Consider the following 15,578-nt stretch of genomic DNA (forward strand, 5'->3'; position numbering starts at 1 on the left):
CATTAAGTAAGGACTCCATCCCATTCTCTCAGTTCCTTCGCCTCCGTCGCATCTGTTCTGATGATGCCACTTTCAAAATCAGTTCCTCTGACATGTCTTCCTTCTTCCTTAACCGAGGTTTTCCACCCACAGTGGTTTACAGGGCCCTCAACCGTGTCCGTCCCATCCCCTGCGCATCCGCCCTCACACCTTCCTCTCCCTCCCAGAACCATGATAGGGTTCCCCTTGTCCTCACTTATCACCCCATCAGACTCCGCATTCAAAGGATCATCCTCCGCCATTTCTGCCAACTCCAGCATGATGCCACTACCAAATACATTTCCCTTCACCACCCCGGGTGGCATTCCGTGGGGATCGTTCCCTCCGGGACACCCTGGTCCACTCCTCCATCACCCCCTACACCTCAACCCCCTCCCACGGCACTGTCCCATGAAGCCGCAGAAGGTGCAACACCTGCCCCTTTACTTCCCCCCTCCTCACCTTCCAAGGGCCCAACACTCCTTTCAAGTGAATCAGCACTTCACTTGCACTTCCCTCAATTTAGTCTACTGACTGCATTCGCTGCTCCCAATGCGGTTTCCTCTACATTGGAGAGACCAAATGCAGACTGGGTGACCGCTTTATGGAACACCTTTGGTCTGTCCGCAAGCATGACCCAGATCTCCCTGTCATTTGCCATTTCAACACACCACCCTGCTATCATGCCCACATGTCTGTCCTTGGCCTGCTGCAATGTTCAAGTGAAGCTCAACGCAAACTGGAGGAACAGCACCTTACCTTCTGACTAGGCACTTTACAGCCTTCCGGACTTAACAGCCTTCCGGACTTAACAATGAGTTCAACAACTTTAGATCATGAACTCTCTCTTTCATCCCCACCCCCTTTCCGATCCCCCTTTTTCCAATAATTTATAATTGTTAGGGGGAAGAAAATAAATGAGAATTTATGGTAAGGGAGATTTAATTATAAGGGAATGAATTACTTAAATTAGAATCTAGATGCAGGCCAGTGCAAATCAGTAAATCAACAATTAAACCAGATGAACTTTATACACTCTCAAACTTTGTACACCCTCAGGGTTTGCAATCACCAACCAGCAAGGTCCTGGGAGTTAGACTGGAGTCAGAGGATGACAATAACATAGATTAAGTGTGCTCTTCAACAGATTGGGGAAGGACAGATGGTCCCAGCTTAGACAGGAAGGCAGGTCTCTGCCTGGGTGAAAATAGGGACATACAATGCATGTACCTGTTACCAGAGATGTCTGTTTAATGTAAACCTATATGTTGACGAGATCGGAATCTGGAAACTGTTCTTGTATGTGACCAATAATGTATAAATATGTTGAACACTTGTAATTTAGCAGAGTGCTATCTCAAGCTGCATTGAGATGGTTCTCCCCTTGCAATTGCTCAAATAAACAATCGTGACCTGTACCTGAAACTCCTGTGGTCCATTTGTCAAAGTGACCACATCAATAATTTTTTAAATATATTTTTCTTTTCCCACCTATTTCCATTATTTTTAAATTTATTTCCATCCATTGTTTTACCTCCACCTTTTAGCCGATTTCGATCCCTTTCCCCCACCCCACCCCCACCCCCCTCAACCAGCTTACATTTCACCACATTTCTATGTTTCCTTAGTTCTGTTGAAGAGTCATACGGATTCGAAACGTTAACTGTGTTCCTCTCCGCAGATGCTGCCAGACCTGCAAAGTTTTTCCAGCTATTTTTGTTTTTGTTTCAGATTTCCAGCATCCACAGTATTTTGCTTTAATATTATGGTTATAGGTTTGTTCCATAATGTATAATTTTGACACTTAGAAACTTGGGACTCCATGCTGAACTTACTCTGAGCTTGCTTGAAACCATTATAAAGAAGTAAATTGTTCTCTGCATTCAAGTGTTTCTGCATCAGTCACACTTTATAAAAAGCGTGCCCAGGGTAGGAAACGAAAGTACCGAGAACAGGAATAGAATAAGACACTTGTGAATCAAGTGCTTCAAGCCTAAAATTTTGAAATAATTCTCAATGAGACATTGTAGCCTCAATGCCCAAATTCAGTTACATGCACAAATAGTGGCGCAATTAAGTATCCAACTCAGCTTATCATGTGGAATTCTATACATTATCAACATGTGGATTTGTGGTGTGAGTGGTGTATTTGGACATTACCCACAAGAATCAAGACTGATGCAACAATCGTCATTAGCTGGCAGGAAGGAAGGACTTATTCCAGGTTTGCAGTCAATTTCGAGATGCTCTTACTTAATTGCATTGGTACTATGCTTCCTGTTTTATGCTGGGAACAGGAGTAGGGAATGTCATGCACTGGACAACATCAAGCCCAGCCTCAAAACCGCAGATTTTGAGAGCCCAGTATAAATCAACTTATTTCCAGTTTGTTTGGGAACATCTGTGTCCAGTTTCAAAATGGCTTCACCCCATATTATTAGATTAGTTTTTAAGTTCTCTATGATCAAAATATTTGTGCATCTTTTACTCTCAAGTGCTAAAATCCTACTTGCCTTCTAGAATCTAGTAGCAAATCTGTTAATACACTTTAAGGAGCAATGAGTTAAGCACATAGCATCAAGTGCCACCAAAATAATTTAAGAATTTAAACACGCGCCTTCTTGCACTCACCTCTTTCTATACACTTTATTAAAGAAATCTAAGTTTACTCTGGAGATATTTGTCCGTTTGTATTTTTTTTAATGTCATAGCAGTTCCTGAAGCCAGGGAATATTTTAGCAGTCACACTTGAACAGCTCAAAGCTTAAGCATCTTACTTATGTCCTGTATTCATTGTTTAAGTTAAGCAGGCTGTGGCTTTCTTTGCTTTGCTACTTTGGACTTCCATTCCACACTCGGAATGAGTGATTATGTTTATAGGAGAGCGAGCATGGGCTTTAAGCTTTTACCTGGTGCATCTCTGAAAGTGAAATCACAGCACTGGAAAAGTTCCAACCTTTGCACCAAATTTGGAGTTGCTAAATGAATTTCAATTTCGCTCACCTTGTAAGCGTCTTTATTGTTAGTGAATCATCCTTAAATGAAGGAGTTAATCAGGTAAACTTGCAAGCTTGAACAAAAGACCAGTCATCAAATTAAGCCAGCAGATATTTAATAACAGGTTTGGGATTTAGCCTGAAATCCTGCCACTGTGGATCCGCAATGATGTTACAATAAAAATCTAACTGCACCCAAAACGTTACAAGCAAAGGTTAACAACAGTGCTTCAAAATAAATTGTAAAAATTAAGCAAAGAAAAAAATATTCCAGGGCAGTTTGTTTTGGTTAGTCAAATCAAAATGTACTGCATCTAAAATGGAGAAAACCCTGGAACTTCTCAGCAGGCAGGCAGTGCCTATGGTGGAAGAAACCAAAGTTAATGTTTCAGGTCGATGAGCTTTCATCAGTTATTTCTCACTCCACAGATGCTGCCTGACCTGCTATGTAATTCCAGCATTTTCTATTTTTAAATTCAGATTTCCAGCATCCACTATATTTTGTCTGGAGAACGCCCTACTTGGGCCAAATTCTGAAAAACTTTTAAAAAAAAATAAAACTTGCTTTTACAATTTTTAAGTCACCATTTCCTCACAGAGGTCAGCCTGTTTATTAACTGTTGAATTTTCAAATCTAAAATATAATTTTTCTTTCCTTTCAATAAAAATATCATTTGTACCATCATTTGGCTGAAAACACACTGGGACATGTTTTCCTTCAAAAAAAATACTGAGCATAATAACTTTAGAAGTTTCCTTTTAAGTCTGCAAAGTCTAAAGGCATACAAGGTAGTTAACAGTATGGAAAAAATAAGTTCAAAGTAAACTGCATGAATACAAGGGGGCTCAAGTAAGTCTAGTAATGAGACAACTAGAACTGATAGCAGGAAGTTTGACATTACCCACAGAGTAATAAATATATATGGACTGAAAACAAAGGTTAGGCAGCCTGAGGGGAGAAAGAATTAATGTTCCAGGTCAAGGACCTTTCATCAGACTAAATATATAGAATAAACTTCCAGAAACAATAGTAGAGGTGAAAATCCTGGAATTATTCAAGAACCAATTAGCTCCTGTAGGATGCCTCTGGATGAGTGTGCTAAAGTTGGTCAAGTGGCCTCTCTCAACCATAGGTATCTTATGATAAGGGGCAAACCAGCTTTCTATTTAACCATTATCTCTGCCAGCAATTAGAGGAAAATATACCCCAAAATATAAGTAGAAGCAACAGATTAGTGTATCAAGTGGAGGTTTAAATTGCATAAAAGTTACATGAGTGAGATACTGGAGGTCTGCAGTTACTCCTGATCAAGAATTGGTTTAATGCCAGAATATGTGTTTAAGGGCAGCTGTCAAGTTACAGTATACCTGGAAAAACTGACGATGCAAAGCCCATGTTTCTGCTAAACTTGCAGGGTCTAAGAATAGCCACTAGGTTGTGATTAGTACATCCAAGGAGCCCAATATCTGTTTTAGGGAAGTGCCCTGGACACTTCTAAGTTATAGCTTCCAATTTGACTGCTGACACACTTCGGGGAGGGGGAGAGGGGGTGGGGTGGTGGGGGGGGGAGGGTGGCAGTTGAGGGGAACAAGAATTTGGTTACAGGAAATGGCTGCCTAAAAATCATCTCCCAATCCCTCAGCCTGTCTCATTGTTCCCTTTCTCAACTATTGTGTTAAAAAAGATTATGTATCATAATTATTCAGATATACAAGTCCAGACAGTTTTAGTAATCTCTCAAATTTAATCTCTTTTTCAATTGCTTTTTGTTACTGATTGCCATTCTCTGCAACAATAAATGGTCACAGTGAGGAACATAGAAGACTGCAATTATACAAAGTTCAAAAGACCACAGACCTGAAATGTTAACTCTCTCCTTCCACAGATGTTGCCTGACCTGTTGAGTGTTTCTACTATTTTCTGTTTATATTTCAGATTTTCAGTACCTGCAGTATTTTGCCTTTTGCAGTTTTACTGCCACTTTCATATTGATGTATAGCAATTTTGCGCATTAAAGACAAGCAGTTTCAGATTGCATCCTGGCTTTGTCACACCACTTAAACTTCACATTAAATGAAAGATATATCCACTTCAGTATGAAGCTGGATTTAAAAAGTGCTCAGGCATGTCTATTGGATCTACTAGACACTTTTAGAAATATAGCATTGAGTTTTTTAAAACGTTATGTGAAACTGGTTGCTGCAGCTCCTCACTCAAAATTAATAACCACACTTTCAGGGATCTTTCCTGGTGGGCAAGAATGTGAATCACAGCTAGCAGCAGACTGCAGTATAACTTCTCTCTTACTGCCTATGTCTTTCATCAGCTAATATCTTAGAACAATAGTATTTATATGTAACTATGCTCCAAAACACTGATCTTTATCTATAAAGAATTTGGATTACAGATTGGATAAAATAAAAACATTTTACCTCGTCACAAAATAAGTGCAAAATCATTTGTTTGCCAATGGTTAAGGCCAATAAAGTTTGATCCCAGAAGCACACTTTGACGTCAGTTTAAATTAGGTTAAGTCTCAGTACATGTATAAAGTTAGGAGTGTTAGTATTTTGATGGTAACAAATCCAGAAACTTGATATACTTGGTTGGGTGTCCTGCGTATTTGTTCTCATTTTTCTCCTTTGACTTTTTTTGTAAAGGATCACCTAACCCAGTTCCAAAACAGACCTAGATTTAACCACAGAAATTATTGGTATCACAAACACATTCAGTTCCAGAGCACATCTTAACTCCTAAGCAATTAGCATGATACAAAAACACTTCCAGGTTCTGTACTAGAACATGTGCAAGAAAAAAAAATACACTTTGAGTAAGCAATCCCCTTTAATTGTTTTAATGTTTGAATCAGAAACAGGTTGCACTTTTCAGTCATTCTGTAGTGCCCACGATGACAGGTTCAATGAATGATGCAGGCTAACAGTGGGGTGAAGTAGGCTTATGAAGTTCTGTCATTCAAGCTTCACTGTATTATTCAGATTAGGCAGATGACGATACGTGGATACATCACAGTGGCCCCTGATGGATCTTTATATAGTCGAAGTTGAGTTTGAAGGCTGGTGGATCTATTAAAAATTGGGGTAAGTGCTGAAACAAACAAAAAAGTACATAAAATATATGGAGAACCTGTTCTTAAGTTTACTGTTAAGTGATAGAAGCAAACAGTGAATAACTTTTCTGGTCAGTATACACTACCTATGATACAGCTTATCCTTGGTATAGTTCATTTTGCACACTCCCAAGATCCTCAGATTTATTTGTATTTCTATTGAATAATGGTGCAGTTCAAAATCAGCGGGCCAGACTAGTTAACCCAGTCTTGGTGCTATGTTTGGAGCCCTCACCAGTTTCTTGTCTGATGGATAACCCAAAAGTCAGTTCCCATAAGTAAGAACCACCACATTTTTAATAAGGGAATGTGGCCCATGCTCAAAATAACCTGGGACAGCATGTTCTAGGCAAAGAAAAGGCCTGTTTTTTTCAATTTATGTAGGATTCCCACAAAGCAACCAAGTCATTTGAAAAATCAAGCAATATAATTTATAACAGACACTTTTGGACATGACTGAATTAACAAGCAAATTTATTCACAGGGAGATTTAAAAGAAAACGGCGGCAGTAGAGATGTCAAAGTCAGCTTGAAGAATGGGAGATTGGAAATAGGTTATAAGGGTTAAACAGATATGCTAGTCAGTCAGTTAAGTTCCTTTGCACAGTCGTTCTTTGCAGACCTTGCAGGAACTCTCTCTAATCCCTACCAATCACAGCTGTATTTGGAACAGCATAGGTGTTCCTACATAAGGTTTACATCTAGTCTAAGTACTTCACAGAATATGGTGGTTTGAATGCTTCTGAGACCACGGAAACTGGTAACTGTAGAGTGATATTGATTAAGGTTGAATAATGCAGGCTTTCAAGCCTACTGTTATAAATACCTGGTTCATGTTTCATGTTAATATTTTAGGTAATTTTTAGTTCTGGGAAGATTAAAGTTTAACTGTAGAAATGGGATTAATGCAACTAAAGCAGCTTCTGGACTAGTACACTTAAGATTGGGGCCATGTTGACTTAAGGGATAGAAACGCAAGATCGGCTAGAAATGCAAGATCATATGGTGGGCTGTGACTTAGCTGGAGAATTGGAGATGAGGTGCAAAGAAATGCAGTCCAAAGAGTTGTTTTGTTTTGGGAGTTAGAGCTGCACTTAATTTAAAAGCATTCAGTGAACCCTGGAAGGCTATGTCATCATGGAGATTGGTGGAGCTTAAGGAAGTTCTAAGGTTTCAGCCCATACCAAAAAGTGCTTCTGTTAGCAGGTCCAGACAGCAAAAATGTTGCTGTTAGCTGGCCCTGTAGCTGGAGCTCAGGAGAAGTCCCAGGAGCCATTTGATACTTCCATGCAGTTATGGCTCAGAAGAAGTCCTGGGAGTCATTTATAGTTTGGTGAAATCCAGGGCAGTGCCAGCCAGTGAAGCTAGCTGGCTATTAAAAGAGCGGAAATTGTGCGAGTAAGCTGAGGCTGGAGTGCAGACTTGGAAATCCAGGGGAACGGAGTCTTGGGAGATGAGAATGAAACCCTGGTCATTTATTACAATTCCTTCGTCTGAGAGGGAGGAAAAGAGAAGTATGAAATGGTATTCTAGAGTTTAAGTTTCTGGGTGCAGAAAAACCCAGAGTGCAGTCATTGAGGCTCTTCAAGTCAGAGCAGCTTTGAGGAAATTCAGAGGGAATCTGAATTTCAAAGTGATTGGTTGACTTGGTGTTTACTGACGTCTGGGTGGGTTGTGAAGAATCCATGGGATCGGTCTTGGTCGCATTTGCTATTTATTGTACAATGTTGTGTTCGACCACTGTTTGCCTGTTAATTCAGGAGTGCCTCATTTTATAAGTTAGTACAAGATAGATATTGTAAATGGTTTTATCTTTTTGACCTTGCATTGTAGTTCATTTTATCAAAACCCATGGAATCTTGTGGCTTTATTCTCTTAGTAAGTGTCTTGAATTGCAAGCTTTGTCTACTTTAAACAAAAAGTTCCTAGTCCCTAAATGATTGTACCAACATTGGGGGTCTGGTCCAGGATCATAACGCTACATTATTTAAAGCTTTACTAGATTACCTCAGTATCAGGTAGAAATTTCAGTTTAATTTGAAAAAACAAAATGTTAGCCAAACAGGTTCCCTGATTGCCATTCTTAAAATTTTCTTATTTTGGCTTTAGGACTGTTTCAATATCAACTTGTAAATCCCGAGTACTACCAATAGAACTGTGTTTTTTTTATTCTGCTGTGTTTTTTATTTGTGGGTGTTGCTGGCAAAGCCTGCATCTGTTGCCCATCTCTAATTGCCTGAGCTGAACAGTTTGGGGGACATTTAAGAGTCAACCACATTGCTGTGGATCTGGAATCACGTGTAGGCCAGACCTGGTAAGGATGTCAGATTTCCTTCCCTAAAGGACGTTAGTGAACTAGGTGAGTCTTTATGACAATCAATGGGAATTTCATGATCACCATTACTGAGACTAGCTTTATATTTCTGACTTATTAATTGAATTTAAATTCCACCAGTTACCATAGTGGGATTTGAACCCATGTCCCCAGAGCATTAGCCTGGGCCTCTGTATTACTAGTCCAGTGACCTTACCATTTAGCCACCATCTCCCTTATAGATTTGCAATTGTGAAATTAGTTCAGGAAGTTGTTGGAACCCTTTTGGTTTACTCTAGGGTTCTACTGAAAGCATGTGCTATTTTTATTCATATTCATGGGTTGAGGCAGTAGCTTCTATGTGTTTATTCCAGTCTATATAAAATCATCCACACACATGTAAATGTGGGCAGGGAGAAAAAAAAGAAAGAGAATTCAAAACAATATGCTGTGGAGAACTGGAATTATTCTAACTTAAATATTACTTCACACTACAACTGAACATATGTATACACATGTATTTTTAGTAATATGTACATACAGACCAAAAGGTTTAATAGAGTTTTTATACAGTTTTGGACACCTGATTATAGAAAGAATATAAAAGCAATGGTAAAAATACAGTATAGATTCTTTGTAATATACTATAGATGAGAAGATATCATAATGAGCAAAAACTAAGAAATTGGGGCCTTTAAAAAACACTAGTGTAGAAAAGTTGGGTGGGGGGGTGACCTTCTAGAGATCTTCAAGATTTTGAAGGGTGATGATCAAGTTGGTCAGATGGAAGCAGGCACAAGATTAAAATAATCATTATAAAAATTAAAAAGGAAAAATTAAAAGCAGATGTTGGTTGTTGAATGAGAGTAATTTCTTTGAAATATGGAAATTAATGGTAAGGAGAACGAACAGGACAGAAGGATCAGACTAGGTGGCTTAAGTGGAGAAAAAAGTACAGGCTTGGTAATCTTTTGTTCTAATATTTTATGCAGTATAACATATACCTTACCTTTGGATTTCACCCTTTGATTCTGTAAACTTATTGCGAACCATGAATGTTGCAACTGCCTCTGCCACCTAGAAAAAAAAATTAAAGTTGATATATAATTGATTCAAAATAAATAAAAATTAAATATGTTCCCTAGATATGACAAGCGTATTCAACCACTGCATCAGTGTCTAAATTTCTAAAGACTAAATATAGTTTGAAGAAATTAAACAAATTTCACCTACAGCCTGGAATTATTTAAAACTTCAGACAAATAACGACCAGAAAATATTGGAAATGCACGACAGCTCTGTCAGTTTTGAGGAAGGCCTTACATCTGAAATGCCTTTTCTCTTTGAAGATACCAACAGCAATTTTTGTTTTTATTACAGGTTTGTAGCATTTATAGATTATCAATTTTAATTGGTTGTGCAAAGCTTGCTAAAATTTCCCAAGATATCACAAAACGTTTGTTATTCAAACATTAAAAATAAGTTAAGAACAAATTTTTTAATTCTACATTGTTTATGTAAAATTATCAACTACTAAAATAAACTCAATGAATTATTTTGGTTGATAAAGTTGCCAGATTATAGTGACATGCTTTTGCTTATTAAGTCAGCAAGGCCTCAAAACACTCTTTTATTGCTGGGAATTAGTCACTCTATGTTTAATTCCAACTCTATGAATTTCAGGTTCAGAATTTATTGAAAGTTGAATGCCATAACTAAATCAAAGAGATTCTCTGGGAAAAGTTTCATGCTTACTTTGTCTGGGGCATCTTCATGTACAGCATGACCACATTGTGGAAGAACTTGCATCTGAAATTTTCCTAAAAGATATATATACAGGAATCATAATCACATCATTGTCATTTGAAAATAGTTTTTTTTTAAATAATTGCAACAGCTTCTTTCTGCACCCAGAAACTTAAAAACTCTAGAATACATTTCATGCTTCTCTTTCCACCCCCCCCTTCTCAGACAAAGGAATTGCTATATTTTGATCAAGTCTTTCATGAGTGAAGTTGCAAATCAGTATCAAAAATAATTGATGACGGAACTAGTGATGTATACTGTTTAACCAGTGTCAAAAGTATGGAGATGAAAATACTGTGCAACAAGTTTCATTGAAAGCAGAGTTTTTAAATGGGAATTTACAATGCAGATAAAAAACACAGACTGAAGAGTCACATGTTACTTAAAAAACCCTCGCCAAGGCTGTACAACATAAACTAGCTGAAAATTAAAGACGAGAAGTTAATATTACTACCTTGCATTTGACCAATTGTAAGATCTCGATCTAATCTGTCAACACCTACAACAGAAAAAAATGTAGTATTATATGGATGATTGAAATTAGGTAACAGGAGATTTTTAAACAGTTTTCAAAAAGGAACAGTAGTTAGATTAAGAATAAATTGTACCTGCTAGTAATAATAGTTTGGGGATTGGGCAGCTGAGAAAGAGGTTGGATAGTCCTTTGAACCACCCCTCCCAGTATTTCTCAGTTTTGGACAGCTCAATACGCCATGTGTACTGAAATAATAAACATTTAAAAAATTACACAATTAGCCAATTGTAGAACAGCCTAGAATTTTTAACCTTGACAGAGGAAGGAACAGAAATAATCCATCAAACCATAACATAGCAAAAGTGATGAGCTTTCAGATAGTGTACATAAGGGATACATAGGGTACACCATTTTTGCAAAGGAAACTATATAATCTAGAGGTTGTTCAGGCAGTCTTACATTTTCTGCTTACACGTATTGCATGTTAAGATACTATTGTTTAACATGATTCACCAAAGGAGCAATTTATAGGGCTATGGGGAAAGGGTGTGGGATCGGAAATAATTGAATAACTTCAACGAGCTGACATGACAGACTGAATGGCCTCCATCTGTGTTGTATGAATTTGTTTCTATGAAGGTGCACTGGAGCTGGTTAAAAAATAACTTGGTAGGTGCTGGTGTTGTACTTTCATTGAGGAAATGATGATACAGTACAGTACTATAACTACTGCATTATGATGCAATAATGTACCCAGTAAAGTTTTAATGACTTCAGAGGGTCTGGGGGGTTGAATGAAAGGAGTTGGCAGAAAGAGGAGTGGGGGAACAAAATACACACAAAGAGACACAAAAGTATGACTCTGATCAACTGGAATTTAGGCTCAAACTGTAGGATTATGCAGGCTCAATTAAATAATTTAAAAGAGAAATCAATTGTGTTAAATCAATGAGATCAGCAATCAAACCTGAACCTTTGGTGAATGTTACTAAAGTTAAATATATGATACAATGCAAAAACCACATGGTCAGTAAAACAGTTCAACAATAACTTTCACTTAAATACATTTAGCAAGTTTGACATTTTAACATTTTGAAAACAAACAGAATTTAAAATATGGATTTTAGGAGTTGATTACATTACTGGGCACTTCTAATTTCAAGATAAATGTAAAAACATGCAACTTTAAGAACAGGAATACCTTTAGGTCCATAGGGAGCAAAAGATATTTTCAAGAAAACAAGAATTAAAAAACAAGTAAATAGATAGGGACACATTTTAACTTAAATTCAATAGCTGATTGCTTACCTCAGTTTTACTTTCTTTGATTTTTTTACTCGGCTCAGGTTCTTTTTCCTTCTTTACCGTTCCTCCTTCTTCCTCCTCCTCCTCTTCGTGAATAGCAGTGTCCACAACAGATTGGGAGCTCCCTGGATTGTTGATATCATCCTCACAACTGAAAGGGAAACAATTCAAAACGGGCAAGAATGCAACTTCTCTGGATTTTCGATTATTTCCCTATGCAGGATTCTTGTTTAAAATTTTATAACAAATCCAATTGTAAACTAAATTTAATGGGTCAAATAAACAGAACAGCAGAATTGGAAGACATGGACTTAGAATCCAGATGAAGCGTCTATCCAGATTGCTTGAAACAATAGAAATTTGTTTACCATCCCAGTGATCATCTACATCTATTATTATTGCGATTGTCCAATTTATTTGGGAGCAGCAGGAATTAATTTCTGTGGGAATCCCACCTTTGAGGTGGTAGTCAGTTTATTGGCAGCCCTATTGTCCATTAGGAAGGTGAGAGATCAAGCTGCTGGTTTCTTCTGTAGCCGAAAGAGAAAAACACAGGCTGGAGAGGCTTTTGACTTGAGCTGTAAAAGGGAAGATAACATGAGAGGAACAAAGATCTCTCCGAGAAGAATAGGACCAACCAGTAACAGAGAAAAGGGTACTAGTTTGAAGAGTATGCACCAGCCCATTAAGAGTCACTGTTGAATGTTTACTTGGATTGTGTATTATGGAACAAGTTAAAATTCAGGATTTACTATTCCAGTCAATTATATGAACTTTGTACATTAAACCAGATTAGTGTTTTCTCACCCTCAAGGGCTTTATCTCACTAAAGTCCATCAGTTCACCTTTCAGAAGAGAGGAAAAGCACACACATTAGTACCAAGTTCATTTAAAACTGTGGTTACTGCTATGGCCCCAGATAATGTTATCGGATGGTGAGAGCTAAATTCCTGGCTTTAAAGGATGTGGAATCCACTTATGGAAGCAACAACCGATGCCAAACTTGACAGAATGTCTACGGTAGATGCAAAATTTGTGTAAGGAAACCAATTTGTACAAAGCCTAACTACATTTTTAAAAAATTGGACAAACACTAAGCGCTATAACCTGAAGAGCTACAGGCTAAAACCTGGAAAGTGGGATTAGGCTGGATAGCTGTTTCTCAGTGGGCACAGACATACAGAGCCAAATGGTCTCCTTAGGCTGGAGGCAGAGCTGCAGACGCTGTGCTGCATCAGGGAGTGGGAAAGTTATCTGGACACTTTATTCCAAGAGGTGCTCTCACCCCTTTAGATAGGTAGAACTTTAGAGTTGGTCACTGGTCAGGGACAGGAGGGTGTGACTGCTGGTCAGGAAGGTATGAGGACCCAGTACGTAATGACGGAGGAGCCTCAGGCATTGACTTTGTCCAGTTATGAGGTGCTTGCCTGTGTGGATGAGGAGAATGACTGCAAGGTGGATGAGCGGACTGACAATGGCACCATTCAAGTGGGTGCAGCAAAATGGAATATGGTAATGATAGGAGACAGTACAGTCAGCAGGATAGATACTGTTCTCTGCAGCTGCGTTAGGGAGCTCCAAAGGTTGTGTTGCCTGCCCGTTGTCAGGGTTAAGGATATCTCCTCGCAGCTGGAGAGAAATTTGGAATGGGAGGAGGATCCAATTGTTGTAGTCCATGTGGGAACCAATGACATAGGTAGAACCAGGAATGATGTTATGCTAAGAGAATTTGAGGAGTTAAGGTCCAAATTAAAATGCAGAACATCAAAGGTAATCATCTCTGGATTGTTACCCAGCCACAAGCCAAAAGGCATAGGATTAAACAGATTAGAGAATTAAACAAGTGGTTCAAAGAGTGGTGTGGGACAAAGGGGTTTTGATTCATGGGGCACTGGCATCAGCACTCAGGGAAGAATGAGCGATGCCACTGGGATGGGCTCCACTTGAACCAGGCTGGAACCAGTATCCTGGCCAATCGCATAACTACGGCTTTAAACTAACAGAAGGAGGGGTGGGTTCAGGTGAAGGGAGACCTAGGAATCCAAAGAGTACAGTCAAAGTATCAGAATAGTTTAGTGATATGGATAAAGACAAGCAGAGTGGGTCAGGAAGGGACAGAGTTTACCAAAATAAGTGTACATCAGTGAATAATAGGGAATAGAAATAAAATAATCAAATTAAAGATTCTTTATCTGAATGCACAAAGCATTTACAATAAGATAGATGAATTAGTGGCACAAATAAAGGTAAATGATTTAGATCTCATCGCCATTACAGAAACATGGTTACAAGGTGATCAAGGTTGGGAAATAAATATCCCTGGATACACAATATTTTGGAAAGACAGAATGGCAAAGGAGTTGGGGTAGCCCTTATAGTAAAGGATGGCAAAAGGACATTAGTGTGAAAGGATCTGGCCTCTGAAATCATGAAGTAGAATCAGGAATAGCAAAAGTCAGAAAACACTGGTGGGAGTAGTTTACAGGCACCCTAACAGTAGTTATATAGTTGGGCAGAGCGTTAAACAAGAAATTATTGGAGCTGATAACAAAGGAAATGTAATAATTGTGGGGGACTAAGCCAAACAGAGTGTTTATTTTTCCCAAAGATTACTGATAATATGAGTGCTATGAAAGATTCATATTATGGAAAAAGTAAAGTTGCAAAGACATATTGGAACAATGGGATTTACATTAAAAAGGGACAAACATGTATAAAGGGGATATGTGTAAGCAGAAGGCATTCTACTATCTAACAAGTGTGAAAAGACTCCAGCCTCAAGGTATAAAGTTGCTGTCTACAGGAACCGAAGCTAAGAAAACTCACTGTGAATATCACTGTCTAGGGCATTGTGTGCTTTGCCTGGGTCTGTTGAAATTTATTTGTTTTTACTGTTGTCTTACCGGAGGTATAACTGGGAATCAGATTAATTAGGGGAGCTCTGGGATTTGAGCAGCTCAGCATTTACCATCCACTGTGCCATAACAGAAGTCTTAACAATGCACTTAGAAATACATAGAATGATTAGAACAAGTCAGCATGGTTTTACTAAAGGGAAATCCTGTTTGACAAATTTCTTAGTTTTTTGAGGATGTAACTAGTAGGGTAGATAAGGGGGAACCAACAGATGTAGTATACCTGGATTTCCAAAAGGCACGCAAAAAAGTCAACCAGGAAAATAAGAACTCATGGAGTTGGCAATAATATATTAGCATGGATAGAGGATTAGTTAATGGAAAGAAAACAGAGTGGGCATGAACAAGGATTTTTTTATATATAAGTAAGCAGACAGTGAATAATGGAGTGCTTCAAGAATCAGTGCTCTGGCCTCAGTTATTTACAATCTATATTAATGAATTAGATGAAGAGACAAAGTAATATATCTAAATTTGCTGATGATACCAAACTAAGTAGAAAGGTAAGCTGGGGGAGGATGCAAAAAGCAGATTTTTTTTTACAAGATAAGAAACTTAAGTGTTCAAAGAGACTTGGGTGTGCTTGTGTGCAAGGAACGCAGCAAGTTGGCATGCAGGTGC

The 15,578-nt window shown here is 38.3% G+C and overlaps 1 protein-coding gene across 1 annotated transcript in view; it reads right to left on the minus strand.

Moving 5' to 3' along the window:
* Window positions 1-4,739: 4,739 nt before the first annotated feature.
* The window catches only part of ppme1 (protein phosphatase methylesterase 1), a 51,976-nt gene continuing 41,137 nt past the window's right edge, over window positions 4,740-15,578 (minus strand). The window contains exons 9-14 of the mRNA XM_041199381.1: window positions 12,046-12,193; window positions 10,871-10,982; window positions 10,717-10,761; window positions 10,212-10,276; window positions 9,466-9,533; window positions 4,740-6,120 (exon numbers count right to left, since the gene is read on the minus strand). Coding sequence (XP_041055315.1) covers window positions 6,102-6,120; window positions 9,466-9,533; window positions 10,212-10,276; window positions 10,717-10,761; window positions 10,871-10,982; window positions 12,046-12,193 — 457 coding nt within the window. The 3' untranslated portion in view covers window positions 4,740-6,101. The remainder of the gene's footprint in view (window positions 6,121-9,465; window positions 9,534-10,211; window positions 10,277-10,716; window positions 10,762-10,870; window positions 10,983-12,045; window positions 12,194-15,578) is intronic.

This window comes from Carcharodon carcharias, chromosome 11 (genome assembly GCF_017639515.1).
Source record: "Carcharodon carcharias isolate sCarCar2 chromosome 11, sCarCar2.pri, whole genome shotgun sequence".
Lineage (NCBI taxonomy): Eukaryota > Metazoa > Chordata > Chondrichthyes > Lamniformes > Lamnidae > Carcharodon > Carcharodon carcharias.